Genomic DNA, 26,076 nt, shown 5'->3' on the forward strand with positions numbered 1-26,076 from the left:
TTGGTGCTTGAACTCAGAGCACGGGCACTTGTCTCTGAATTCCTTTTTGTTCAAGGTTATCACTCTACCACTTGGGCCACAGCACCACTTCCAACTTTTTTTTTTCTGTTTATGTCGTACTGAGGAATCAAACCTAGGGTTTCATGCATGCTAGGCAAGCACTCTACCACTAAGCTACATTCTCAGCCCCAGTGAGACTCTTATTTCCAGTTAACCACAGAAAAAAACAGAAGTGGCACTGTGGTTCAAGTAGTAGAATGATAAATTTGAGCAAAAGCAACTCAGGGACAGCACCAAAACCAGAGTTCAAGCCCCAGGATCTACCAAAAAAAAAAAAAGCCAGAAGGGAAAACACAAAGCTCCAGTAACAGCACATCCTCAAAAAACTGAAAATGGCAGATTGAAAGTATTTACCATTTTGTTCTGTGAACAAAAATTCAATAATACAGCCAGGCACTGGTGGCTCAGTCCTGTAATCCTAGCTACATAGGAGGCTGATAGTTCAAAGACAGCTGGGCTCCAGTTAATCACAGAAAAAGCTGAAGTGATGCTATGGCTCAAGTGGAAGCACACTAGCTTTGAACAAAAACAGGAGCCCAGAGACAGCCCAGGCCCAGAGTTCAAGCCCCAAGACGGACAATTAATTAACACAAAAGTGAATAAATTCTGAGAGGAGCAAAAAAAAGAAACTCCAAGGATTACAGAGACCCAGGAAATTACACCGAAGAAATCAAACCCAAAAAAAGTAGTAAGAAGGGCTGGGAATATGGCCTAGTGGCAAGAGTGCTTGCCTCATATACATGAAGCCCTGGGTTTGATTCCTCAGCACCACATAAACAGGAAAAAAATCCAGAAGAGGTGCTGTGGCTCAAGTGGAAGAGTGTTATAGCCTTGAGCAAAAAAAAGCTCAGGCCCTGAGTTAGAGCCTCAGGACTGGCAAAAAAAAAAAAAAAGGAGTAAGAAGCTAGTTGCCTAGCGCTGGTGGCTTATGCCTGTAAACCTCGATACTCAGGAGGCTGAGATCTGAGGATCACAGTCTGAAGCCAGTCTGGGCAAAAAGTCCATGAGACTCTTATCTCCAATTAATGACAAGAAAACCAGAAGTGGCACTGTAGCTCAAGTGGTAGAGCACTCACTACCTTGAGCACAAAAGCTCAGGGATAGTGTCCAGCCCTGAGTTCAAGCCCTATGACTGACCAAAAAAAAAAAAGTAAGAAATCTGGAACTTACACCTAGTTCTCCTGTCTAAAGGCAGGGAGTCAGGAAGATAGAACAGCAACACTAGGTAAAATTAGACAGTGTCACCAAAGGATTATCAAATTTAGCTTCAGGAAAAACAGACAACCCATAAATCTTACCACCAGACCAGGAACTTCGGAGATAGAAACTAATCTGATGTGAGGAGCTTGATTTTTGGAACCAATGGTCCCTGGTATCCCAGCGTGTGACAGAAAATTGCCACTTTGAAAACGTCTCTCTGGCAGTTCAGGGACAAGAAACAATCACAGCTTTACAACACAGAGGACCCCTTGCCACAAAATTTAACAGACAGAAAGTCAGAGGCTACAAGAGCCTGGTGGGCTGGAGACAAGAGGATTAGGAATACCTGCTGAGGCAGAAACTACAAGCAACTGGGGATGGTTGTAGGTCGCTCTGCAAAAAGTGTTGTGGCCTGCCCAGAAACACAGCACACAAGTGGAATGTGCTGCCAACCTACAACAGCTCAAAAAAGTCCAATGTAGCCAGCTTTAGAAAGTGGCAGCCACATTATACCAAATAGCCTTGAGACTCCCTGCTGAACCAAATAATAGAGGCATCATCAGCCATCACATAAGCTTGTACTCTGATGCCCAACCAAGCTCTTCTTCCGGAAGCTAAGTCCTCCTCTCAGACCTTTTGCAACCCACAGAGAAGCCTATACATAAATGTATGCAGAGACACACAAGAACAATGGAAAATTCCTACTTGTATATGTGTATTTCTCTTTATTCCTATATTGGCACATGTGTCTCGAGTGTTATATTTGTTTAACTGTATGGTTCTTTTCTGTGAATCAGATAAAGGCCATTTACTTTTTGCTTTTACACATTTTAGCATAGACTTATTAACCCCTTCCACTTAATCTGCTCATTTCTTTCTCTCTTTTTAATTGGAAACCATTATATCTGAATGCATTACTTGTCTCTTAGTTTTCTTTTTTGTACCATAGTTCCTTTTCCTTCCCATAGCTCCATCTACCTTCCTTATACCTACAAGTGGATTTTTTTTTTAATAGTCCTGGGACTTGAACTTAGGGACTTGGCACTGTTCCTGAGCTTCTTCTGCTCAAGGCTAGCACTCCACCACTTGAGCCACAGCTCTACTCTGGCTTATTCTGTGTATGTTGTACTGAGGAATGGAACACAGGGCTTCATGCATGCTAGGCAAGCACTCTACCACTAAGCCACATTCCCAGCCCCTAGAATTCTTTTCTTATAACCTCTCTTACCCCCGGCCCTCCTACCCCTAAATATTCTTCAGAACCTAAACTTACATCTGGTAACTAAGACTATCTGAACATCACTTATTCTTTCATTTTTTGCTTTGTTTTTACTTATATTTCTTTGTATGTTTTTCTTCTACTTTTCTCCCCCTAGTCATGGGGCTTGAAGTCTGGGCCTGGGCTCTGTCCCTGAGCTCTTCAGATCAAGGCTACCGCTCTAGCACTTATGGCTTTCTGGTGGCTAACTGGAGATAAGGGTCTCATGGACCTTCCTGCCTGGGCTGGCTTTGAACCACATCTCAGATCTCAGCCTCCTGAGTAGCTAGGATTATACGTGTGAGCCACTGGCACCTGGCTCCTCTCCTTTTCCCCCTCTTTTCTCCTGGATCACTGGTGTTCTTTGGGTTTGTTTTTTTTTTTTTTTAATTTGTTAGTGGATATATACCTATTCATTTTTCCTTACTTCATCTCCACTGCTCTGTAACCAAATAACCATTTTTTTTCTGCTTACCTTATTCCACTTTCCATGAACTTCTCCACAAAGCTTAGATTACCTACCCCATTCTACCTTATATAACCAAATACCTAGTATTATTCCAATAGGACTATCCCTCTATCTCCTTCCTACTACCACTCTGGTTAAGGAAGTTCTTCCTAGAACATGAAGATACACCTTGGTTTATGCTCCAGAACTAGCACCAAAAAATAAAAAATTAAAATAAAGTTTAGGTAATAGAACATAAGAGGTGAGGGCTGGGGATATGGCCTAGTGGCAAGAGAGCTTGCCTCGTATACATGAGGCCCTGGGTTCAATTCCCCAGCACCACATATACAGAAAACGGCCAGAAGTGGCGCTGTGGCTCATGTGGCAGAGTGCTAGCCTTGAGCAAAAGGAAGCCAGGGACAGTGCTCAGGCCCTGAGTCCAAGGCCCAGGACTGGCCAAAAAAAAAAAAAAAAAGAGGTTGAAAACAAGATATGAGATGCTGCAAAGACATTGAAAAAACAATCAGAAGATACTAAGGTGATTTATAAAACCTCTGTGAAAAGATCAAACTTACTTAAAATGGAGATAGATGAGGAAAAAGTAGTTAAAACTAAAGGTAATGAGAATCTATTCAACAAAATGAGAGATTAATAACGTTAGAACCTTAAGAAAGAGATATCATCTGTGTGACAGCTTACAGAACTCCTAATAGCCAAGATCACAGACAAAACACTCCTACATACATTATAGTGAAAACACTAAATATACAGAATACTGAAGACTGCAAAAAAGAGGCAAGTAATTTACAATGGCAAATCCATTCAAATAACAGCAGATTTCTCTACATGCATATTAAATGCAAGAAGGGCATGCAAAGACATAATTTAAGCCCTGGAAGACAACTGTCAACCTAGAATAGACTATCCAATGAAGCTATCCTTTAGAATTGATAGAGAAATAATCAGAGCTAAAGAAATTCATGACTCCTAAGCCAGCACTGCAAAAGACACTTAAGGGGAAAACGTGACATATAAATATAATAAATATATATTTATTTTATCCAGCCATCAGGGAGAATAAAATTATGTCTTTTGCAGGGAAATGGAAGGATCTGAAAAGTATCATTCTGGGTGAAGTCAAGCCCAGAAAGACAAAAGAGCATGTTTTCTCTCATATGTGGATAGTAGACCCAAAATATAACTTCCCAAATAAACACACCCTGGGGCACATGCATATACATATGGCCAGCCTTACTAAATTATAGGACATGAAAGAATAAAACTCCATGATGTAAACCTTCGAACAATGAACAGTTTAGCAAAATGAATTATCAGGAAGCTGAAACATTTTTTGCACAGGAGATTAGTGGAAGCTGGTGATTAATGGAAAAGGAAAGGCAACAGTGGATAAACTGTTATTACTCAATGTACACATATGAAAAAGTTGGAAACGATGTGGCTGATAAAGGAAAGGGTAACTGGGAGAAGAATGATGGCAAAAGTGAGTGATCAAGATGCACTGTACACATAAATGGACATGCTAAATTGTAACTCCTTTGGACAACCACCTGTAAGTAAAAAATAAATGAAGAAAAGAAAAAGCTGAGCACTATGGCTCACACCTGTAATCCCAGCTACTGAAAAGTTAAGATCTGAGGATCACAGCCAGACTGGGCAAGAAAGTCTGTGAGATTATTATCTCCAATTAATCAACAAAAAAGATGAAGTGGAGGAGTGACTCAAGCTGTACTGTACTAGCTTTGAACAGCAACTAGGCTTGCGTTCAAATCCAGAACTGGCACACACACATGCCCCACCCACACAAAAGATAAACAAAAAAATAATAATGTATTGTATATTCCAGTAATATATGACAAAATATCAAGTTTAGGAATAAGATAATGGCTCATTTAGTTCTATACTTTAGCTCCCACTCATTCAATATTAGCTATAAACAAATTTCACTGCTATCATCAATTGTAATAAAAAAGTTTCTCATGATGAGATCTTTGCACAGAGGGTTCATGCACATGTGTATGGGCTACAAGGGCAATTTACTGTAAAGATGTATAAGGATAACCAAACAAAATAAGTAGAAGAAATATTTGTTGCAAAGTTTATTCATTCATTCATTCATTCGTTCGTTTTTGCCAGTCCTGGGCTTGAACTCAGAGTCTGGGCACTAACCCTGAGCCTCTTTGTGCGCAAGGCTAGCACTGTACCACTCTGAGCCACAGTGCCAGTTCTGGCTTTTTCTGAGTCATTAATTGGAGAACAGGGTCTTGTGGACTATTCTGCCAAGGCTAGCTTTGAACCACAATCCTCACCCTCCTGAGTAGCTAGGATTACAGGCATGAGCCACCAGTACCTGGCATGTTGCACATTTTAAATCAAAGTAACTACGCCAGAAAGAACCAGCTGTGGACTAACCACATTGACAAGCTACAATCAGACACCAGTGTATAATTTGGAGGAAAGTACTACTCTACTACTTCAGGGAGGCTTAAAACAGTAGCAAGCCAATTAAAACAGAACCAGACCCAAGCATTCAAGAGAAGACACTTCAGGTTTTACAAATTGATCTTTTCAGTACTATCCAGGTCAACGGGAAGTATCTTGGCAGCATCTTCAAGTATAAATAGAAGACATTCACTTACCTATCCTGATTCACATCATGCAATTGTCTCAGTAAACCTTTTTCCTCCATCCCAAAAGATTTTAGCCTATCCCAAAGAAAAGACACACACACACACACACACACACACACACACACACACACACACAATTTATATAAAAGATCTCCTTCGTGGGGCTGGGAATGTGGCTTAGTGGTAGAGTGCTTGCCTAGCATGCATGAAGCCCTGGGTTCAATTCCTCAGCAGCACATAAACAAGAAAAAAATCCAGAAGTGGCGCTGTGGCTCAAGTGGAAGAGTGTTAGCCTTGAGCAAAAAGCAGCCAGGGACAGTGCACAAGCCCTGAGTTCAAGCCCCAGGACTGGCAAAAAAAAAAAAGTTCTCCTTCGTAATTTACAGCAACCAACAATTATTTACATAGGGTTTGAGTCAGTAGAAAACATCACTCCTACATGTCTCCAATCAATCTGTGTCTAATCACAAATTAATCATAGAACAATGGATATAGAAGTTTCATTTAAGCTAACAGCTTTCCTCAGACCCTGCAGGATGTTTTAAGGGCTTGCTACTACAAAATATGAAGATGATATACATTTCAGGAATCCACTTCTATTGGCTACCATGCTGTGGGTGAACAATGAGAGTGAATGCTGGTGAAACTTGAAATTACAAATTTCAAATCCTTAAAAATACTTTACAACTAATTTAATTGTCTAACAGTTGACCTGAATATTAGACTAACCACCTCCAAGGTAAGTGTGGACTCTCTAGTCTCTTACAAAGGGAAAATAGCATATGAACTTGAAAGCACGGTTTAAGTAGAATGGCTGCCTAGCAAGTACAAGGCCCTGAGTTCAAGTCCCACTGCTGCAAAATAAATTAAAAATATATATATGAAGCCAGTGATAAAATGAAATAGGAGATGAGACCATCCCAAAAAACAATTCACTACAACTATTTTATTGCATTTGGTATTGTGTGACAATTTATATAGAGAGATGGAGAGAAAGTAAGTCAAATGGCTTCAACCAATTTTACCTCATGCTCTGCCCATGTATTCGTTACTTGTTGTAAATATTTAAATTATAGAACAGGCACTTAAAGGTTTCAATGAAGAAGAACGGATAGATACAGCAGTTCATACAAATAAAAAAAATATTTTTTGGTGCTGGTCCTGGGGCTTGAACGCAAGAGCCTGGGCACTGTCCCTGATCTTTTGTACTCTACCAATTGAGTCACAGCTCTACTTCTAGCTTTTTGGTGTTTTAATTGGAGGTAAGAGTCTCATCGGTTTTCCTGCATAGGCTGTCTTGGAACCTCAACCTTCAAGTCTCAGCCTCCTAGGTAGCTAGGATTATAGGTGTGAGCCACTGGAACCCAGCTCACATAAAACTTGGTGGGTTTTTTGTTTTTTTTTTTTTGGGGGGGGGGTTGTAGGGCTTGAATTCAGGGCCTGGGCACTGGCCCTGAGTTTTTGTTCTCAGGGCTAATGCTTTACCACTTTGAGTCACAGCTTCACTCCTAGTTTTCTGGTGGTTAACTGCAAATAAGAGTTTCACAGACTTCCTTGCCTGAGCTGGCTCTGAAACCCTATCCTCAGATCTTAGACTCCTGAGTAGCTAGGACTACAGACATAAGCCACCAGCACCCGGCTAAACATTTTTAAATGAAAAAATACCTCTTGCCAGTGCCTGTAACCCTAGCTACTCAGGAAGCTAGGATCTGAAGTTCAAGATTCAGGCTCAGGAAGGCTCAGGAAGAAAAATCTTCACCACACTTAGTGGCGTGGCCCAAGTGGTAAACCATCAGCTAAAAGCAAAAAAGCTGCATGATGCTCTGTATCACCTCGAAAACTAAATTTTTTTTTTTTTTTTTTTGGCCAGTCCTGGGGTTTGGACTCAGGGCCTGAGCACTGTCCCTGGCTTCTTCCCGCTCAAGGCTAGCACTCTGCCACTTGAGCCACAGCGCCACTTCTGGACATTTTCTATATATGTGGTGCCAAGGAATTGAACCCAGGGCCTCATGTATTCGAGACAAGCACTCTTGCCACTAGGCCATATCCCCAGCCCGAAAACTAACATTTTTATAAAAAGGGGGGTGGGAATGTGGCTTAACGGTATAGTGTTTGCCTAGCATGCAAGAAGCCCTGGGTTTGATTCCTCAGCACCTCAGAAACAGAAAAGGCTGGAAGGGGTGCTATGGCTCAAGAGGTAGAGTTCTAGCCTTAAGCAAAAAGAAGCCAGGGACAGTGCTCAGGCCCTGAGTTCAAGCCCCAGGACTGGCAAAAGGAGGAGGAGGGGGGCAGGGGGGGAGGGGGAGGAGGGGGAAGAGTAGGGAAAGAAAGAAAGAAAGAAAGAAAGAAAGAAAGAAAGAAAGAAAGAAAGAAAGAAAGAAAGAGAGAGAGAAAGAAAGAAAGAGAGAGAAAGAAAGAGAGAGAGAAAGAAAGAGAGAAAGAAAGAAAGGAAGGAAGGAAGGAAGGAAGGAAAGAAAGAGAAAGAAAGAAAGAAAGAAAAGCTGAGTGAAAATGTGGAGGCCTTGAGTTAAGAGTTGGTGCCAGCACAAAAAAAAAAAAAAAACAGGAAAAATTTAAAAGCCCTAGATTTCAACCAATGCATACTGGAAATGCGTTATAAAATTAACTTTTTTTTTTGGAAGTGCCAGGGATTTTAATTCAGGGGCTCATGCTTGCTAGGCTGACAACTCCAGCTCTATTTTTCATTCATTACTTTTAGGATAGGGTTTCACTTCCCTCCCTAGTTAATACCAGAACCATGACCTACATCTTCTGGGTGGGGGGGGGGGGGCCTTCAACTCAGGGTCTGAACACTGTCTCTGAGCTCTTTTGCTCAAGGATAGACCTCTACCATTTTGAGCCACGGCTCCATGTCTGGTTTCCTACTGGTTTACTGGAGATAAGAGTCTCAGAGACTTTCCTGCCCCAGCTGGCTTTGAACTGTGATTCTTGTATTTCAGCTTCCTGAGTAGCTAGGACTACAGTGTGAGCCACCAGCAGATATAAAATGACCATTTTAAAGTAATCCTCAAAAAATTAAGTACAGAATTATCATGTGATCTATCAATATTCCTTCTCTATACTGAACTGTAAAAACGAAAAACAAGGACTCAGACATTTGTAAGGTATTTGTATACAGACTCAGCAGCATTATTCACAATGCCAAAATGTGCAAGTACCTACATCTACTAAGGATGAATAGATAGGGGCTGGGGATATGACCTAGTGGCAAGAGTGCTTGCCTTGTATACATGAGGCTCTGGGTTCCCCAGCACCTTGTATACATGAGGCCCTGGGTTCCCCAGCACCACATATACAGAAAACGGCCAGAAGTGGCGCTGTGGCTCAAGTGGCAGAGTGCTAGCCTTGAGCAAAAAGAAGCCAGGGACATTGCTCAGGCCCTGAGTTCAAGGCCCAGGACTGGCCAAAAAAAACAAAACAAAACAAAAAAAACAACAAGGATGAATAGATAAACAAAATGTGGTACAGCCACTCCTGGTTGTGCATTCTTGTAGTCACAAAAAGACTACTTCAACCCAGGAACTCAAGGCCAGGCTAAGTAACATTACAAGACTGTTTCAAACAAGTATAAACACAAAAGAGTATTTCTGGGTGCTAGTAGCTCACGCCTATAATCCTAGCTACTCGGGAGGCTAAGATCTGAGGATTGAGGTTTGAAGCCAACTTTGGGGAGGTAAGTCCATGAGGTTTATATCTCCAATAAACAAGTTTTTTTTTTTTTAAAGCTGCCAAGTGGAGCTATGGTTCAAGTGGTAGAGTGCTAGCCTTGAGGAGAAAAGTTCAGGGAAAGTCAGGTGCTAGTGGCTCATGACTGTAATTCTAGATACTCAGGAGATTGAGATCTGAGGATTGTGGTTCAAAGCCAACCCAAGCAGAAAAATCCATGAGACTCTAGTCTCCAATTAACTACCAGAAAATCAGAAGTGGCAATGTGGTGCAAAGTGGTAGGGCCCTAGCCTTGAGCAAAAAGATCTCAGGGACCATTCCAAGGTCCGGAGGTTCAAGCCCCACAACCAACCAAAAAAAAAAAAAAAATCAAGGACAGCACTCAATCCCTGAGTCATTTTTATGTTGCTTCTGACAAACACTGAGCAACTAAGGAAGCTGAACTATAGGTCACTTGATCATACAATGAATAAACTCTTCCTTCCCCATAAATAAATACAAGCTTTTCCTTCCAGTTTCCAGTAAAAGCAACAAGACTGATACAGTCAGGTTTGCTTCAAAAAGAGAAGGAGGATCAAAAAAGAGTGAATTTTAATTCCTAGCTTTAGTATAGTGGCTCTGCAGTAAAAATCTGTAAGCAGAAATTTTTCAAATATTATATAAAAAATTTTCATCTTGACATTATTAAGTCACTCTGCATGTAACAGGTTCCAGTGGCTCATGCCACTCCTAGTTACTCAGAAAGCTAAGATCTAAGGATCCCAGTTCAAAGCCATACTGGGCAGGAAAGATGCAATCTTATCTCCTATTGACCACCAAAATAGCAGGAAGTGGAGCTGTGGCCCAAGTGATAAAACATTAGCCTTCAGTGGTAAGAAGCTGAGGGACACCACCCAGGCCTAGAGTTAAAGCCTCAGTACTAGCAAAAAAAAAAAAAAAAAAGGCACTCTGCCTGTTAGCGAACTTTTCTGAGCCTCATCTGAAAAACGTTAATTGTCTTTTAAGTATATGTGTTCATCCGTACATATTTATGTATCACATATATATTACTAACAGGATATATAAGCCTCAACAAATGAAAATTCCTCCTCCCCTGCTATTTACTAGCATCTAATCAGCCTAATCAGCCTCCAGAGGCTATGCTGATGTTTTGACCAGTAACTTTTGGCTACTTCCCCAGGCCTCAGCTGTTTCTCAGTTCTATATGTTTCATTCTGGGTTTCTAAGAGGATCCTGTCTATATTTAGAGATAATGCCAGTATCAATTGTAGGCTCAACAGGTGCTTGGAGAGCACTTGAGCACTGAGCAGTTTTCAATTGTTTTCCAGAGTTAATTGGTTTTTGACTCCACTACTGGTTGTCATGACTTCTACTACAAGAGTGCCATGGACATCTATCCTGAACAACAGGATCCAGAATAGCACAAAGACACCTGCATAGCCATGTTTATCACTGCACAATTCACAATAGCCAAAATACGGAAACAACCCAGATGCCCCACTACAGATGAATGAATCAAAAAAATGTGGTACCTGTACACAATGGAATACTACATAGCAATTAGAAATGATAAAAATAATAGCATTCGCAAGGAAATGATCAGATCTTGAACACAATGTTGAGCGAGACAAGCCTAGAACACAGAGAACAAAGGCACATGGTCTCCCTCATATGTGAACAGTAGAGATCATGTCTGTAAAATGACAAACTTCTTTTCAAATGTTATTTCCACATGTTTTGGTTAGCGAGCTTATAGTATTTTTCTATGTATGTATGATTATATAAGATGAGGCTAAGCAAAATGAACTATAGTATTTCTCTATGTATGTATGATTATATAAGATGAGGCTAAGCAAAATGAACTCCAAGAGATGGCATCAGGAGGATTTTATTGTTGTCGTTATGTTTAATGTACTGGTGAATTTCCTGTGGCATACCCCCCTGTGGTCACATATGATTTTGGTATTGTATATATGGGTATGTATTGGATATTGTATATATGCTTATCTGAACTAGGGAAGGGAAAGAAAAATGAGGGAGGGTGTAACAAATAAGATAAGAAATGTACTCACTACCTTATATGTAACTGTATCCCCTCTGTATCACCTTGTCAATAAAATTTAATTTAAAAAAAGAGTGCCATGTATGTACAGTACTTCAGTAGTACACTAAGAAGAAAATAACTCATAATCACAATACATCCTTCAGCAAAAAGATTTTTTAGCCATTATCAAAAGCTCTGTAATCTCAGAATAAACTTTCTATAAACTCTAGATTACCCCACTAGCCCAATCTAAACAAAATCATTGTGTTCCTATCAGCCCCTAGTTTCAACCAGTTCTCAGTGCTTTACCACAACCAAGATTAGGGTGGAATAGAAAACAATCAGGCATCGCACATTTAAAGAAGGCATCCAACAGAACTAGTTCTGGTCAGCCCTGTTATTCACTACCCTTGTGACCATAGTAAATTATTTAACTCCTTCATTTATAAGGAAGGATTAAGTTAAATGAGATACTGCATGCAAAACAAAAAACAAAAAACTTACTACCTTGAGTAACCCACCAAAAGGTCAATGAAGAGCCACATCACTAATGCGAACACTGCACTCCCTTGATTGATTTTTATAACATATACAAAACTACAATTTAGATTATGATTTTTGGATCTTTATAAATTAGTCTAATGCTACCATAGGTCACACAGCTGAGAAACAGAAACTAATGAATGCCTGGAAATCTTAGATGAGTCAGCAAAACTTAATGCCCAACAAATAAACAACTTAATATGAATATGTAGGCAATATGGTAACAACCATTTCAAAATCAGCAGCATTGCAAATTTGGTCTGAAAGTCCAAATATAAAAAAATACAAATATTATAATCCCAGAAATATTTCCCCACATTATTCCTAATCACCTTAATTTAAACTGGAAGGTTTAGGGCAGCCTGGTAATTTGAAGTCAGTATAAAAAAAAAACCAAAAAAAGAAAAAAAAAAAACAGGGCTGGGAATATGGCCTAGTGGTAGAGTGCTTGCCTCGTATACATGAAGCCCTAGGTTTGATTCCTCAGCACCACATATATGGAAAAAGCCAGAAGTGGTGCTGTGGCTCAAGTCATAGAGTGCTAGCCTTGAGCAAAAAGAAGCCAGGGACAGTGCTCAGGCCTTGAGTTCAAGCTCCACAACTGGCCAAAAAAACAAACCAAAAATTTAAAAAACCCAACAACTGATAGAAGTAAAACTCTTAACCACAGATTCGGAATTATCTGAGGTGGGATACACAGTTGACATGGAAATAAATGATGGCCACCAGAAAAAAACAACAAAACAACCTCTTAACTCTATTCCAGTACAGGAACATTTCTCAATGAGAAATTGCAATTCTGACCAGTACAGATAACTTAATTTACATCAAGGCTCTTCATCACCTTTCAGTGCAATAGGAAACAAACAAAAAAGCTCTGGGTGCTTCCCCTACTCCCAAGACATCCTGAACTCTGCATTATCACCAGCTTAACTGAAAGCAAGGTATTTTTTGGTTATTCTATACTCTCCACTTCATTAACCACAGGTAAATTATATGCAATCACTGCTGAGGATTTGGGAAAGTATGCCTTAACAGAATGGAATATATATAATCATTAAATGAATGGTTTCCACTCCTTAACAAAGGGCTAAAACTTATGGCAAATTCTCCTTTATTTTTTTAAAAAATCTAATCGTCTTGAATGAATTAGTTGAAAGATACTATGCATGCAAACTTACCTACTTACTCTACACCACTGGATCTACTCTTTAATTCAAGCCCAGACCCTAACGGTTGTACTTCTGTGCCTCTCTTTATTTTCAGTCCCGTTCCCCTCTCAATTCTAAGAATACTGGTATATCTCTTTTATCTTCAAAATCCCATTAGGACCCTCAAATCCTGAGAACCTCCAACACCCACTCAAATGACCTTTTAAAGCCTCCTTTCATTGTACTTCACATCCCAAATAATCCATCCCTTTCCTTCTTTTCGATGTTGCGCGTTATTTCTGAAAATCCACTGCCCCCCACCCCCACGCTTACACCGGAGTCCCCCACTCTCCATTGTTTCCCGGGCCTATCCCTCTGCAAACTCCGCAACTCGGGCCCGCGAGCCTCGCCCGCCCCCAGAAACCCCACAGACCCTCGACCTGCGGGGTGCCCCCGGCCTCCAAGGGCTCGCGTCCCCCTTCTCTCCCATACGCCGGCCCCGGCCCGCTGGTCCTCTCCCCTCCCTCGTCCCGTCCCCCGCCTCCGCGACCCACTCAAGCCCCGCCAGCCCCATTCACCCGGCATCCTCTTCAGCCTCACCTAGCGCCGGGCCCTCCGCCGTCGGCGCGTCCCTCCAGTTCCGGGCTCGGCGCCCCGAACGCTCTCGGGGTCTGAGAAAAGGAAAAGCAGATTCTCCGCCTCCTTCTCTTCAGGAGCCTCCGTCGCCGCCGCTGCCCCCGCCGCCGCCGCTGCCGCCGCCGCTGCCGCCGCTGCCGCCGCTGCCGCCGCTGCCACCGCCGCTGCCGCGCTCCTCCCCCAGTTCCCTCCGAGCCGGACGCCGCCCCGCCCCCACCGCCACCTTCCCCACTTCCCTCGGCCGCGGGGTGGCGGGCTGAGGAGGAATCGTCGCCTCGCCTCGCCTCGCCTGACGCGGGAGTGCCCGGCGGATCCACGCCCGACCCTCGCCCGGGCTCGCACTGCTCGCCCCGCCCCGGAGCCTTCTCGGGAGCGCGCGCGCCAGCCAGCCAGGCGCGTAGGGCGCGCACTCGCGCGGGCGTGAACCTGATTGGCCGAGCTCCAGGCGGTCGCAGCCAACGGGCGCGCGAACGAGGCCCGAGCGCCGGGCGACCCGCGCGCCGACCCCTAATGAAGTGGAGGGACGACCCAGAGGAGGCGGGCTTCCAAGCTGACCTCAAGTTACTGCCCCTTTCGTCCTGTCCGAGGGCCTGAAGAAATGTTGGAGAAGAACGGGTGAAACTCGAACTCACCTCAGCGTGCCAGGCAGCCCAAATCCAACGGCGGCAAGCTGAAGTGGAGGATCACACTCAGCTGGAGTGAAGGGTCAAGCGAGAACTGCCGGAAAGAGCCGAAACTTCCCAAAGATGGCCGAGGGCGCGCGCCCGCAAACCTCGCGCACCGCCTTTTGCTATAAGTTCGAGCCCCGGCCCCCTTCTACGCTCACTCTTTACTCGTTCCGGAAGACTTTAAGTCTCTGTCCACTGGACATCCTTTCCCACCAAGGATTTTGGGGAGGCCATTCCGGAGCCAGCAGCTGCGGGAAATTCTGGAGTTCCGGACCAGGCGGCCCCCAGGCCTCCGGGGAATGAATGCGGGAGGTGGTGAGGGTTGGGGGAGAGGATGCATTGCACACAACAGCCCAGCCCAGCATAACTCGGCAGTGAACTTCACGGATCTGCCCTGGGCTGTGTTCCCCAGACACCCGACTCAAGTCGTTTTCTGTGACAGGTTTCAGATCTGCCCAGCAGTCTTGTATCCCTCAGCAATGCTTTCTGTGGAATCTTTCTATTAAATAGCCTCCGTCTAGCCCGGTGCTAGTAGCTCACGCCTGTAATCCAAGCTCCCCGGGAGGCTGAGATCTGAGGATCGTGGTTCCTAGCCAGCCCTGGCATGAAAGTCCCTGAGACTCAAAAGGGGGCTCTGAACATGCTCCTGTAAGACCAAGAGTTATATATGTATAGATGGACACCACAGATACTCGCATAGTTGTGGTTTCGACCAGTCTGTTGTTTCAATCACAATGCATGTAGGATAGTACATGCCTATGAAGCCATCGTATCCTTGTAGTTCTTTGTTTTGTGGTTTTGTTTTGGATTTGTGTGTGTGTGTGTGTTTGTGTGTGTATGTTGCTCAGGGGGTTTTTTTGGGGGGGGGTATTTTTTGTATTGTTTTGATTGTGTGTGTGCACGCCTGAGGCCTAGGCACTCCCTCTGAGCTGCTTTACTTCCAGGCTAGTGGCTCTACCAATTGAGCCACAGGTCTACTTCTGGCTTTTTTGATGGTTAATTGAAGATAAGAGTTTCACCTGGAGCTGGGAATGTGGCTTAGCGGCAGAGTGCTTGCCTAGCATGCATGAAGTCCTGAGTTCATTTCCTCAGCACTACATAAACAGGAAAAAAAAAATCCGGAAGTGGCACTGTGGCTCAAGTGGTAGAGTGCTAGCCTTGAGCAAAAAGAAGCTAGAGACAGTGCTCAGTCCCTGAGTTCAAGCCCCAGGACTGGCAAAAGGAAAAAAAGCAGGGGGGGGGGTCCTGGGGTCCTGGGGGTCCTCGTCTTTGGGATTCCCAGACTTTCTTGACCTAGCTGGCTTCTAACTGCAATCTTCAGATCTCAGCCTTCTGAGTTGCTAGGATTACAGCCACTGGTGCCCAGTTTTGTTTGGTTTGGTTTGTACATAGAATTTTGCTGTATAAAATTATAAGGCCAAGGCTGGCCTCAAGTTCATCTTCCTGCCTCAAACTCTCAAATGCTGGGGCTACCAGCAGCATGCTACCATACCTAGCTTTGTGGTTCTTAACTTGCTTGGGTTAGGGGGCCAAAAATCCGGAGCCCGTATCAAGGTATCAGTTGCTTATACCTGTAATCCTAGCTACTCAAACAGGTGAAATATGATCAAAGTTCATAGCTAGCCTAGGCAGAAAAGTCCACAAGACTCCACCTCCAATTAACCAACAAAAAGCAGAGCTAAAGGCATGGCTGAAGTGATAGAGTTCCATCCCAGAAAAGGTGACACTCTGAGTTCAAACCCCATTACTACCTAAAGAGTAGATTTACTTTTTAAAAATTGAATAGGTTAGGACCCAGGGCCCCTTGCAGCTGAAGGCATTGCTAGCTTAGCAAGCTGAGACTTGCAGAAAAGGTAAACTTGTTTCAAAATTATTACCAAGATAGAATGTTCAGTTTTCATCTCTCCCTCATAATCTTAGTTGGGGAGGATGGGGGAGGGATGCAGGAGATAGACCTAGTAGAGAACTACAGTTTCATATATGCAAAAGATTGCCGACAGCAATCTTCTTTGATTGGCATTCTGCCACTTCAGCCATACCAGGTGCCTGTGGTTCGTGCCTTTGATCCTAGCTACTCAGGAGGCTGAGATCTGAAGATCCCAATTCAAAGCCAGTCCTGGCAGGCAAATTTATGAGAGTCTTGTCCCCAAAAGCCAGAAGTAGAATTGTGTGTGGCTCAAGTGGTAGAGCACTGTCCTTGAGCAAAAAATGCTTAGGGACAGCTCCCAGGACTGGTACAAAAAATAAAATAGGGCTGAAGTCATGGCTCTATGGTACAATACTTGCCTTGCATATGTATAGCCCTGAATTCAATCCCCAGTTTTGCAAGGAAAAAAATAAAATCATGGCACATGTCTATAATCTCAGCTCATAGAAGCTGAGGCAGAAAGATTGTCAGTTTGAGGCTAACATGGAATATATATAAGGTTCACTGAAAGGAGACCACCATGTAGTTCAGTCAGAAAAGTTTATGGGGGCGGGGCGGGGGGGGGGGAGAATCAAACTGCTGGCCTGCACAAGATGGAGGCTTACAAGGGCTATACCAGATGGAGGGTGGAAGAGGGGGGTGGAATAATGATTGAGATTGATTATATAGAGAGAGGGCTGGGCAGGGACTTCCAGGGAGGACCATGAGTGCAGAGAGGGAAAACAAAGGGAAAGGGTCATTTTTTTTCAGAGCAGACCTAACACACACATTCTCTCTCTCTCTCTCTCTCTCTCTCTCTCTCGCTCGCTCGCTCGCTCGCTCTCGCTCTCTCTCTCCCACTGGGACACAGCTTAAGTAGTAGACCTCAAGCCCTGAGTTCAAACCCAATTATTGTCAAAAATAACAAAAACTTGTTGCCACTTGTTCATACCTATAATCCAGTTCAAGCCCTACATACACCAACACACACATACATTGACTGTCTAACTTTTGCTGGTACTGGGGTTTGAAGTTAAGGTTGTAAAGTAAGTACTCTACCACTTAAGCCTGGCCCTTTTGCTCTAGTTATTTTTATATAGGGGTTCATACTTTTTGCCCAGGCTGGCATGAAATTTAGTTTCTCCAGCCTGCATCTCTTGCCTAGATGGGACTACAGATATGAACCACATCTGCCTTGTTTGTTTGGATATAATTTCATTTTGTGTCTAGAGCTGGCCTTGAACTCAATCTTCCTAAATAGTTGGGATTACTGCACCACACCGTCTCAAAAAGTTTTATAATTTATAAAGTGCTGTCAATGCATTGTCTCACTTCATTGTCTCAGCATCCCTGAGAGAGACAATCCCCATGTAACAAATGAAAATGAAAGTCCGAGTTGTTAATTTATTCAAGGTCACACACTTAATACATATCCTGGATTTTTGTTTTATTTTGTTTGTTTGTTTTGAAACACTAGAGTTTGTGAAGTCAGGGCCTTCTATAACAAATATTTTGTAATTTGCATTGGGAGAAGACAATCCCTGCCCTGAGGGGGCTTTGGAATAAAGAACAAAGACTTGCAAATGTGAGATAGAGAACAAATTACATGGCAACGTGTCCAAAAATAGACCAGTACCAACTAGACAAGAATACTAAAGGAATTCAAGAGGGAAAGATTACTGGAAGTAGAATTAATTGGCAAAGGCATCAGTTAGGGATAAACCTTAATCTGGGTCATAAAAGAAGTGTAAAGATGTGGATTAGCAGTGAAGAAAAGAATTACAGGAAAGAAAAGTAACATCAGCAAAAGCAGGAACATCAAAACAACAAACATATTGATGGAGAACTAGATGGGTTGATGGGAGATGAGTCTCAAATGATCAGACCCATCCTCATGGCTGTGCAAGAGAAGTCATCTGCTAAGAGGCAGTGAGTTCCTAATCACTGAATAGAAAACAATCTGGTAGTTGGCTGGGGATATGGCCTAGTGGCAAGAGAGCTTGCCTCCCATACATGAAGCCTTAGGTTCGATTCCCCAGCACCACGTATACAGAAAATGGCCAGAAGTGGTGCTGTGTCTCAAGTGGCAGAGTGCTAGCCTTGAGCAAAAAGAAGCCAGGGACAGTGCTCAGGCCCTGAGTCCAAGGCCCAGAACCGGCAAAAAAAAAAAGAAAAAAGAAAAAAACAATCTGGTACCAAGTGCCTAGATTAAGCAGTTATTTGCTTTCATACCCAAATTAAAATGGATGCCAGTGGTTCACACCTGTAATCCTAGCTTTTCAGGAAGCTGAAATCTGAGGATCACAGTTTGAAGCCAACCTGGGCAGAAAAGTTCATGAGACTCTTATCTACACCCAAAAGTGGAGGTATGGCTCAAGTGGCAAAGCACCATTCTTAAGTAGGAAAAGCTAAGGGAGAGCATGAAGCCCTGAGATCAAGCCCCAATATGGGCAGGTACACATGCACGTGTGAGTGTGAGTGTGTGTGTGCGCACACAGACACTATGTTGAAAAAGCAATAAGTTCTGCTGTGGTCCCCAGGAAGGAAAAGTAGGGGGAAAAAAGAACAAGAGAAGAGAAGCTCAAACTTGTAGGTGGGGGAAAGATTAAGAGGCAGGATAGTAAAAGGAGCCTCACTGGCCCATAGCTGAATAGAACACATATTTATTCTCAGTCCCTTCTTGTTCCCTTTTTGGCACTAATGTACCTGCAAAGTGACCTATTGATCAGCCCTTGGGTGGGAAATGCCTTTTTAGGTGATGCCTGCAAAGCCAAGCTCACATGCTAGTTCAGCAGATGTTCCTCATGACCTTTCTCAGCCCAGTTATAGGTTAAAATGATTTTCTTTCAATTTTCCCATAGAGGATAATACTTAATTCTGCTGAAACTCGTCAATCAAATTTAAATTCAGAAAGCCTAAGATCCTTGCTTAGAGTTTTAACAATTTGCAAATAAGCAGAAATATAGAAATAGTGGATAAGAAGGAAAAATAAGATAATTGGAAATAAAAAGAGAAAGAACACAGAAACAAACTATGGAGAAAGAAGAATGAAAACAGAAACAAACTATTGAGATGAAATCTCATTCAACTAGAATTTCTCATAAATTTTCTTCTTTTATTATTCAAGACTCAACAAAAACAAAAATCATTCCGTCCATAAAACAGTTCATTGAGTGTTGGGTGTTTGTGTGTGTGTACTTTCCCCAGCCCTCTGTACCTTTGTTTTGTTGCTGGTCATGGGGCTTGAGCTCAGGGCGGAGGCACTGTCCTTGAGCTTTTTTTGCTCAAAGCTAGTGCTCTACCACTTTGAGCCACAGGGCCACTTCAAGTTTTCTGATGGTTAATTGGAGATGAGTCTCATGGTCTTTCCTACCTGGCTGGCCTGAAACAGATCCTTTGATCTCAGCTTCCTGAGTAGCTAGTATTACAGACATGATCCACTGGCACCTGGCTTGAATAAGTTATGATCTCTTTCAGTGACTAAGAGGAAGAGATGGCAGGAATATTAGTGGGGGAGAGGAACCCCAGCATCTCAAAGTGTAAACTTCAAAAGCCAAAATAGTGGTTTGAAATGTGTTACAACTAACTTTAAACAATGTCCCAGATTCCCCTAAGAGATCAAATAATGACTGAAAAACACAAGTCATTTGGAGTTTGCCTCAAATAACATCCCCAATTCAACTATTTTCTTGTGAACAGAAGAGAACAAAGGAACTCTGATGATGAACCTATTTGACTAAAAAAAAAAAAAAAAAAAAAGGTGGGGTGAAAAGCACCTATTTTACCCTTGTGACAGCCTTATAGCGCCACCTGCAGTTTCTAGCCAATACTGTATACCTCTTTGAACTAGGATCGCCATTGTTTAAAATTTTTTAAAAAGAAAACTAAAACAAAGTAAATTCAAGTCATGCATGCTCAAAATCCTCCTGGGTTAAAGAAAATACAGCTTTAAGATACAATGCCTATGGATATATCTTTAAGACAGTGCCTAGGAAATTTCTAAGGGCCTCTATTGGCTACTAAGTCAATGAGTCACATATAGCAAAGAAAAAAAACAGAGGGGAAAAAAGGAAAAAAAGCTAATACATTTCAGGCTGCTTGATTTAAAGGATGATATATTGTCCAGACCTTGAGAACTTAATAGTCCCACAGTATCCTGCTCTGTCTGAGAATTGCATTTCATTCTGGACACTACAATTTAAGAGCAATATTGACAAGAGCTGTAAAAATGGTCATACCCTTTGACCTAGTAATTTCACTCTTGGGGATTTATTCTAAGGAAATAATTCAAGACAATAGATGAATTAGAGGCATGAAGAAATTGATGCAACATTCTTTAAAACAATGTGTATGTATTCGTCTGCATGTATAAAATAAATGTCTCTCAAAAAAAGAGGTTATTGCACAGCATTAAAATATAATAGTAAGCCAGGCACTGGTGGCTCAGGCCTGTAATCGTACCTATTCAGGAAGATGAGATCTGAGGATCATGGTTCGAAGCTAGCCTGGGCAGGATAATCCATAACTCTCATCTCCAATTAATCACAGAAAAAGCTGGAAGTGGCACTGTGGCTCAATTGATAGAGTGCTAGCTTAGAGCAAAAAGGCACTCAGGGACAGTGCCCAGGCCCAAAGTTCAAACCTCAGGACTGGCAAATAATAAATAAGTAAATAAAATATAATTGTGAGGCGGAGCACTGGTAGCGCTTGCCTTTAATCCTAGCTACTCAGGAGACTGAGGTCTGAGGACTATGGTTCAAAGCCACCCTGAGTAAGAAAGTCCATGAAATGCTTATATCCAATTAACCACCAGAAAATCTGAAGTGGAGCTGTGGCTCAAAGTGGCAGAGCTCTAGCCTTGAACAAAAAAGCTCAGGGACCATGCCCAGGCCCTGAGTTCAAGCTGCCATGACAAAAAAAAAAAAAAGTCTGGCAGCATACACAAGATGACAGGCCTGAGCTGCCAATCTGTAGCTGAAAGCATTTATTTATTTATTTTTATTATTTGCCAGTACTGGGGCTTGGTCTCAGAGCTTTGATCTTGCTTGGTCTGCTCACTCATAGCTAACTACTACTTGAGCTACACCTCCAGTCCAGCTTTTTACTTATTGGAGGTAAAAGCAAGTAGATTTTCCTTCTTTGACTTTGAGCTTTGATCCTCCAGATCTCAACCTCCGGAGTAAGTAACTAGGATTACAAGTTTAAGCCTTCTATTCCCAATTTATGAAGTTACCTTTTATGGAATGAAATATGCTTTCCCAGCTATACAAAAAGAGTCAAATAACCTTCTTCCATCACACATCAACAAATCAGAGGTGGGATACAATACATATTTTCAAAGGTATTTTATTTGCTCTTATAATATGCCTTTAAATTTCTATTTAAAAAATATGACCAAGAATGCAATAATTAAGAATTTGAAAGTTCAGAGTGCAAGTACATTTGCTTTTTTCTTTCTTTGTTTTTTTTTTTTTGTTTTTGTCTGGTCCTTGAACTCAGGGCCTTAGCACTGTCCCTGAGCTTTTTCACTCAAAACTAGTACTCTACCACTTGAGACATAACTCCACTTCTGGCTTGTTTCTTGGAGGGGGGTAATTAATTAGTGATAAGAGTCCCGTGGACTTTCTTGTTTGGGCTGGCTTTGAACCATGATCCTCAGATCTCAGCCTTCTAATTAGTTAGGATTACAGGCATGAGCCACCAGCATCTGACCTTGCAAGGACATTTTCTTTATCTTTTTTCTTTCCAGTTCTGGGGCTTGAACTCAGGGCCTGAGCACTGTCCCTGAGCTTCTTTTGCTCAAGGCTAGCACTCTACCCCTTGAGTGCTGTGGCACTCGAGCACCACTTCTGGCTTTTTCTGTTTATGTGGTACTGAGGAATCAAACCCAGGGCTTCATGCATGTTAGACAAGCTACCACTAAGCCATATTCCTAGCCCTGCAAGTACATTTTCTATCACTATCTTTCTTGCTTTGTTAAGGTTTTTTCACTTTTCTACCAAAAGTAGTTTCTTTTTTTTTTTTTTTGCCAGGCCTGGGCCTTGGACTCAGGGCCTGAGCACTGTCCCTGGCTTCCTTTTGCTCAAGGCTAGCACTCTTCCACTTGAGCCACAGCGCCACTTCTGGCCATTTTCTACATATGTGGTGCTGGGGAATCGAACCCAGGGCTTTGTGTATACGAGGCAAGGACTCTTGCCACTAGGCCATATTCCCAGTCCTGAAAGCAGTTTCTTTAACATTGTTAGAGTGTCCTACGTGGGCAAAGCCAGACTTGAGATACAGTGCCTGGCTCTGCTAGAAGTCCATCCTCTGGTGGAAGTTTTTTCTCACTTCCTGGGTTCCCTGGGCTTCCTGGGCTGATTCAGGATTTCATATGCAGCCTGGATCTCCAGAAAGCGCCTCTGGGCCTCATCTGTCTGGTGCTGGTTGTGATCAGGGTGCCAGACTTTCACTAGTTCCCTGTAACTCCGATGTATTTCTTCATTAGTTGCCCCTTCTGAGAGACCCAAAACCTTAGAGGAACAGAAGTTGACAAATTAGAATATGTCATAATTTTTCAGAGTAAGTAGGTCTCCTCCTTGGTCCTTTTGTCTTTGAGAAATCAGGCATTTAATGTCATCTCTTGAACAGCCCAGAATCTCAGAAAATGCCAAACCAGGAATGGTGGTTATAGCCTAGGCTTATCCAGTGAGCTTTTATCTCAAACAAAGATGTAAAATACAATAGAATACAAGATACACAAATGCAAAAGACAAAAGAAGATAAAAATAGCACACACAAGAAAAGAATGATAAAAAAAAAAATCTTGTTAGGGAGCTGGGCGCTGGTGGCTCAAGCCTGTAATCCTAGCTACTCAAGAAGTTGAGATCTGAGGATCATGTTCAAAGTTAACCCAGGCAGGAAAGTCCATGAGACTCATTATTTCCAAATAACCACCAAAAACCTGGAAGTGGCAATGTGGCTCAAAGTGGTAGCACGCTAGCCTTGAACAAAAAGTTCAGGGACAGCACCAGGCCCTGAGTTCAAGCTCCACGACCAACAAAAACAAATCAAAAACTTGTTAGGAAGCTGAGTGCCAGTGGCTCACACTAGCTATTCAGGAAGCTGAGATCTAAGGAGTGCAGATCAAAGCCAGCTGAGGTAGGAAAAATTCTGTGAGTCTCTTATCTCCAAAAGCCAGAAGTGAAGCTATGGCTGAAGTGGTAGAGTGCCAGCCTTGAGCAAAAATAGCTAAGGTACAATGTTCTGACCCTGAGTTCAACCCCCGGAACAGCAAACAAATTTTTTGTTGTTGTTGTTAAGGCTAGGGATGTAGCTCACTGGTACAGTGCTCACCTAGCATACACATGAAGCCTTGGCTTTGATCTGTCGTCCCCAAGGAGGAAAGGAAAGAGAGCCTGGTGCCAGTGGTTCACACATGTACTCCAAGCTACTCAGGAAGCTGATACCTGAAGATTGTGGTTTGGCACTAGGCTGGGCAGAAAAGCCCTTGAGACTCTGTCTTCAATCAGCCGGCAAAATATTATGCTAGTGGAGGGGCTCAAGTGGAAAACTTCCATCTGTGAGCAAGAAAGCCAAATGAGAGCACAGAGTCATGAGTTCAAGCCTCAGTAGCAGTACAACAAAGGAGAAAAAACACTGATATGCAGAAAGCTTTTTGGTGGTGGAAATGTTCCATGCCTTGATTTGCATTGTATATGTATATAGTTTTATATATGTTTGCCTCAATAAAAGAAAATGGCATAGACATAGATTTCTCCCAGTATTTGCCCAAAGAAGTCTATGAAAATACATCCCTGTGGGGGGCACCAGTTCTAACAAAGACCTCAGACAAGACAGCCACTTGCCCCAGAGCAGGAAGAAAGCCTTACCTGGTAAGCCAGCTGACGCCTCTCATCCTGAAAACTGTGAACAAATTCATAGAGCCGCTCCCACTCCTGGAAGTAGCTACTGTTGAAGCCAAGGTCTCCTACCAGTAGCCACCAGATCCGGTAAGGCAGAAGGAGGACAGCCTCTAGGAGGCGGCCAAGAAGGGGGAACATGCTGAACCAGCTCAAGAAAGTACCAAGAGTTTCTGCTACATAGCTGAGAGTGGCAGCTGTGTTATACAGGGCACTGTACGCCAGAGGTCCTGTGAAAGCGAGGTAGGCCAAGCCCAGCCGGTAGAGCCGCACACTAAGTGTCTCTGACTCCACTGAACCTTTGTAGCGGCGATGCTTCTGGGCTGTGATACTGGCAGCCAAACTTATGGGCAGAATGGCTATGGGACGGCCATAGAAGACCGAGGAAGTAAGGAATGCTACCCCTAGAGTGTTCTTAAAGTCGGAGATCTGGTTGCCAATAGCAGACACCAGCAAGACTCCTAAGCCAATTGCCAGCGGGAGGCCCACAATGTAAAAGCTGGCCATGAAAGAAAGGCTAATCAAAGCTACAAGGCCAAAATAGATGCCTACTGTTATCTGGGCAGTAAAGCGAACAAGACTCAGGGGAGGTGTCCCTTTTTCTGGGCTCTGCTTCTGCCCCTGGAGTTTGTTGGCTTGAGCTACAAAGCTTGGAAGCTTCCAGAATTCCCATAGCCAGCCTAATCCACCACCCCCTAAAGTAAGCATCCAGAGTAGGGCATGGCTGTCCCTACCCAGGTATAGATGGTGGAGCCCAGCAGGGCCCCCGATAGCCCAGAGGACATAGGTCATCAGTAGTCCCTTGGCCATCCTCTAGAGTAAGGGTCTCAGAACAAGTCCAGTGGCACCTGACACTGCTCAGAATGTAGAAGCTTCAGGATCCTCTGTGAGAATCAAGACCACCATAGCCCCAGGATTTATCCTTAGATCCTAAGAAAATGGGGAAAAAAGCAAAATCATAAGACTATATCCAGGTCCCAACACAGCAACCAGTCCTCCTTCCAGTAAGTCATGTCCAGATATGCCACTGTGCCAGTTGTTTTGTTCTTCTTTTTCTAGTACCTCAATCCTATTCTTTACAACCACAGGAGAGGAGAATGCTTGAAATGCTTTCAGTTGAGAAGCAGGACTCGGTGCAGGGACAAAAAAAATCACTCCCCAAAAGAAATGTACTCTGTACCTGACTTACGTAACTGCAACCCCTTTGTACATCACTTTTATAATAATTTTCAAAAGTAAAAATAAAAACATCAGGAGCTTACCTTTCAGACCTTTCTGCAAACCACTAGCAAGGTAATGCCTCTCAGGTGGCAGAATGTGGAGAAGGACTAGGTAGGACGCTTTCCCAAAGTTCTTCCCAAAGCCCATACCTTTCCTTCCCCCTTAAAGTTGTCTATGATTCTTCTCAGTCACTTGGCCAACGTTTTAACCCCTCTCCAGCTTTCCCATCTCTCCAGTCCATGCAAATTCCCCACAAGTTAGACTTAGGAGTTCTGAGTCCCTATCCTTTAAACATTCTGGAAAATGTTTTACCTAGTCCTTGACACCCCACCACTCAACCAGCTCCTTCTGAGACAGGTCTCTCCAAAGAGACTGGACAAATCCTCAGAATATCAAACCAGATGCCAAAGCTTGTTTGCCTACCAATCTGTCTCCTCCAGATCGATGGGCCTCCTTCCCAGTCAGTCCCAAGTGGAACAGTACCCGGCTGCCCAGGCTCTCAGAACGCTGCAAGCCAGTCATTTCCTTTAACCAGAGAGTCAAAATGGCCCCTCTCATTCTGCTCCCACTTCTCTCCAAGTGGACTTTGCCTCTGTGTCCGCTGTGTCACGGAAGTCAGGCCTCTCCCCAAAGCCAGCCCCAGGATCACCTTTACACCATGCACTCCTCTGGCCTGCCCTCTAGGGTAAACTGGCTGGTAAGCTC

The 26,076-nt window shown here is 43.2% G+C and overlaps 2 protein-coding genes across 4 annotated transcripts in view; both read right to left on the bottom strand.

Moving 5' to 3' along the window:
- Positions 1-14,179, bottom strand: part of Spats2 (spermatogenesis associated serine rich 2) — a 63,070-nt gene extending 48,891 nt beyond the window's left edge. Inside the window, exon 1 of one of the 2 annotated variants that reach the window (XM_048365043.1) lies at positions 14,102-14,179. The gene's annotated coding sequence lies outside the window, so the exon portion shown is untranslated. Of the gene's footprint in view, positions 1-13,639; positions 13,784-14,101 lie in introns of those variants that run through there. The other variant, XM_048365033.1, reaches the window with a different exon arrangement.
- Positions 14,180-22,069: 7,890 nt separating this feature from the next.
- Positions 22,070-25,841, bottom strand: Dnajc22 (DnaJ heat shock protein family (Hsp40) member C22). Of its 2 annotated transcripts, XM_048365053.1 has the most exons (4): positions 25,684-25,841; positions 24,121-25,080; positions 22,467-22,761; positions 22,070-22,247 (listed from the first exon to the last, which is right to left on the bottom strand). In XM_048365053.1, the coding sequence occupies exons 2-3, from the start codon at positions 24,958-24,960 to the stop codon at positions 22,576-22,578; spliced, it is 1,026 nt and encodes a 341-aa protein (XP_048221010.1). In that variant the 5' UTR covers positions 24,961-25,080; positions 25,684-25,841; the 3' UTR covers positions 22,070-22,247; positions 22,467-22,575. The 2 variants fall into 2 exon arrangements, with proteins under 2 accessions (XP_048221010.1, XP_048221017.1); XM_048365060.1 differs by lacking the exon at positions 25,684-25,841 and having other exon boundaries at positions 22,070-22,254; positions 22,474-22,761; positions 24,121-25,361.
- Between the last annotated feature and the right edge of the window lie 235 nt (positions 25,842-26,076).

This window comes from Perognathus longimembris, chromosome 1, assembly GCF_023159225.1.
Source record: "Perognathus longimembris pacificus isolate PPM17 chromosome 1, ASM2315922v1, whole genome shotgun sequence".
NCBI lineage: Eukaryota > Metazoa > Chordata > Mammalia > Rodentia > Heteromyidae > Perognathus > Perognathus longimembris.

What these genes read in the sequence shown, in the direction of transcription:
- Dnajc22 (XM_048365053.1), bottom strand. Translation starts at nt 24,960, where the DNA reads ATGGCCAAGGGACTACTGATGACCTATGTCCTCTGGGCTATCGGGGGC. An exon ending in GGCGTCAGCTGGCTTACCAG is followed by an intron (nt 22,762 to 24,120) that starts GTAAGGCTTTCT and finishes TGTTCCTCTAAG; the next exon opens with GTTTTGGGTCTCTCAGAAGG.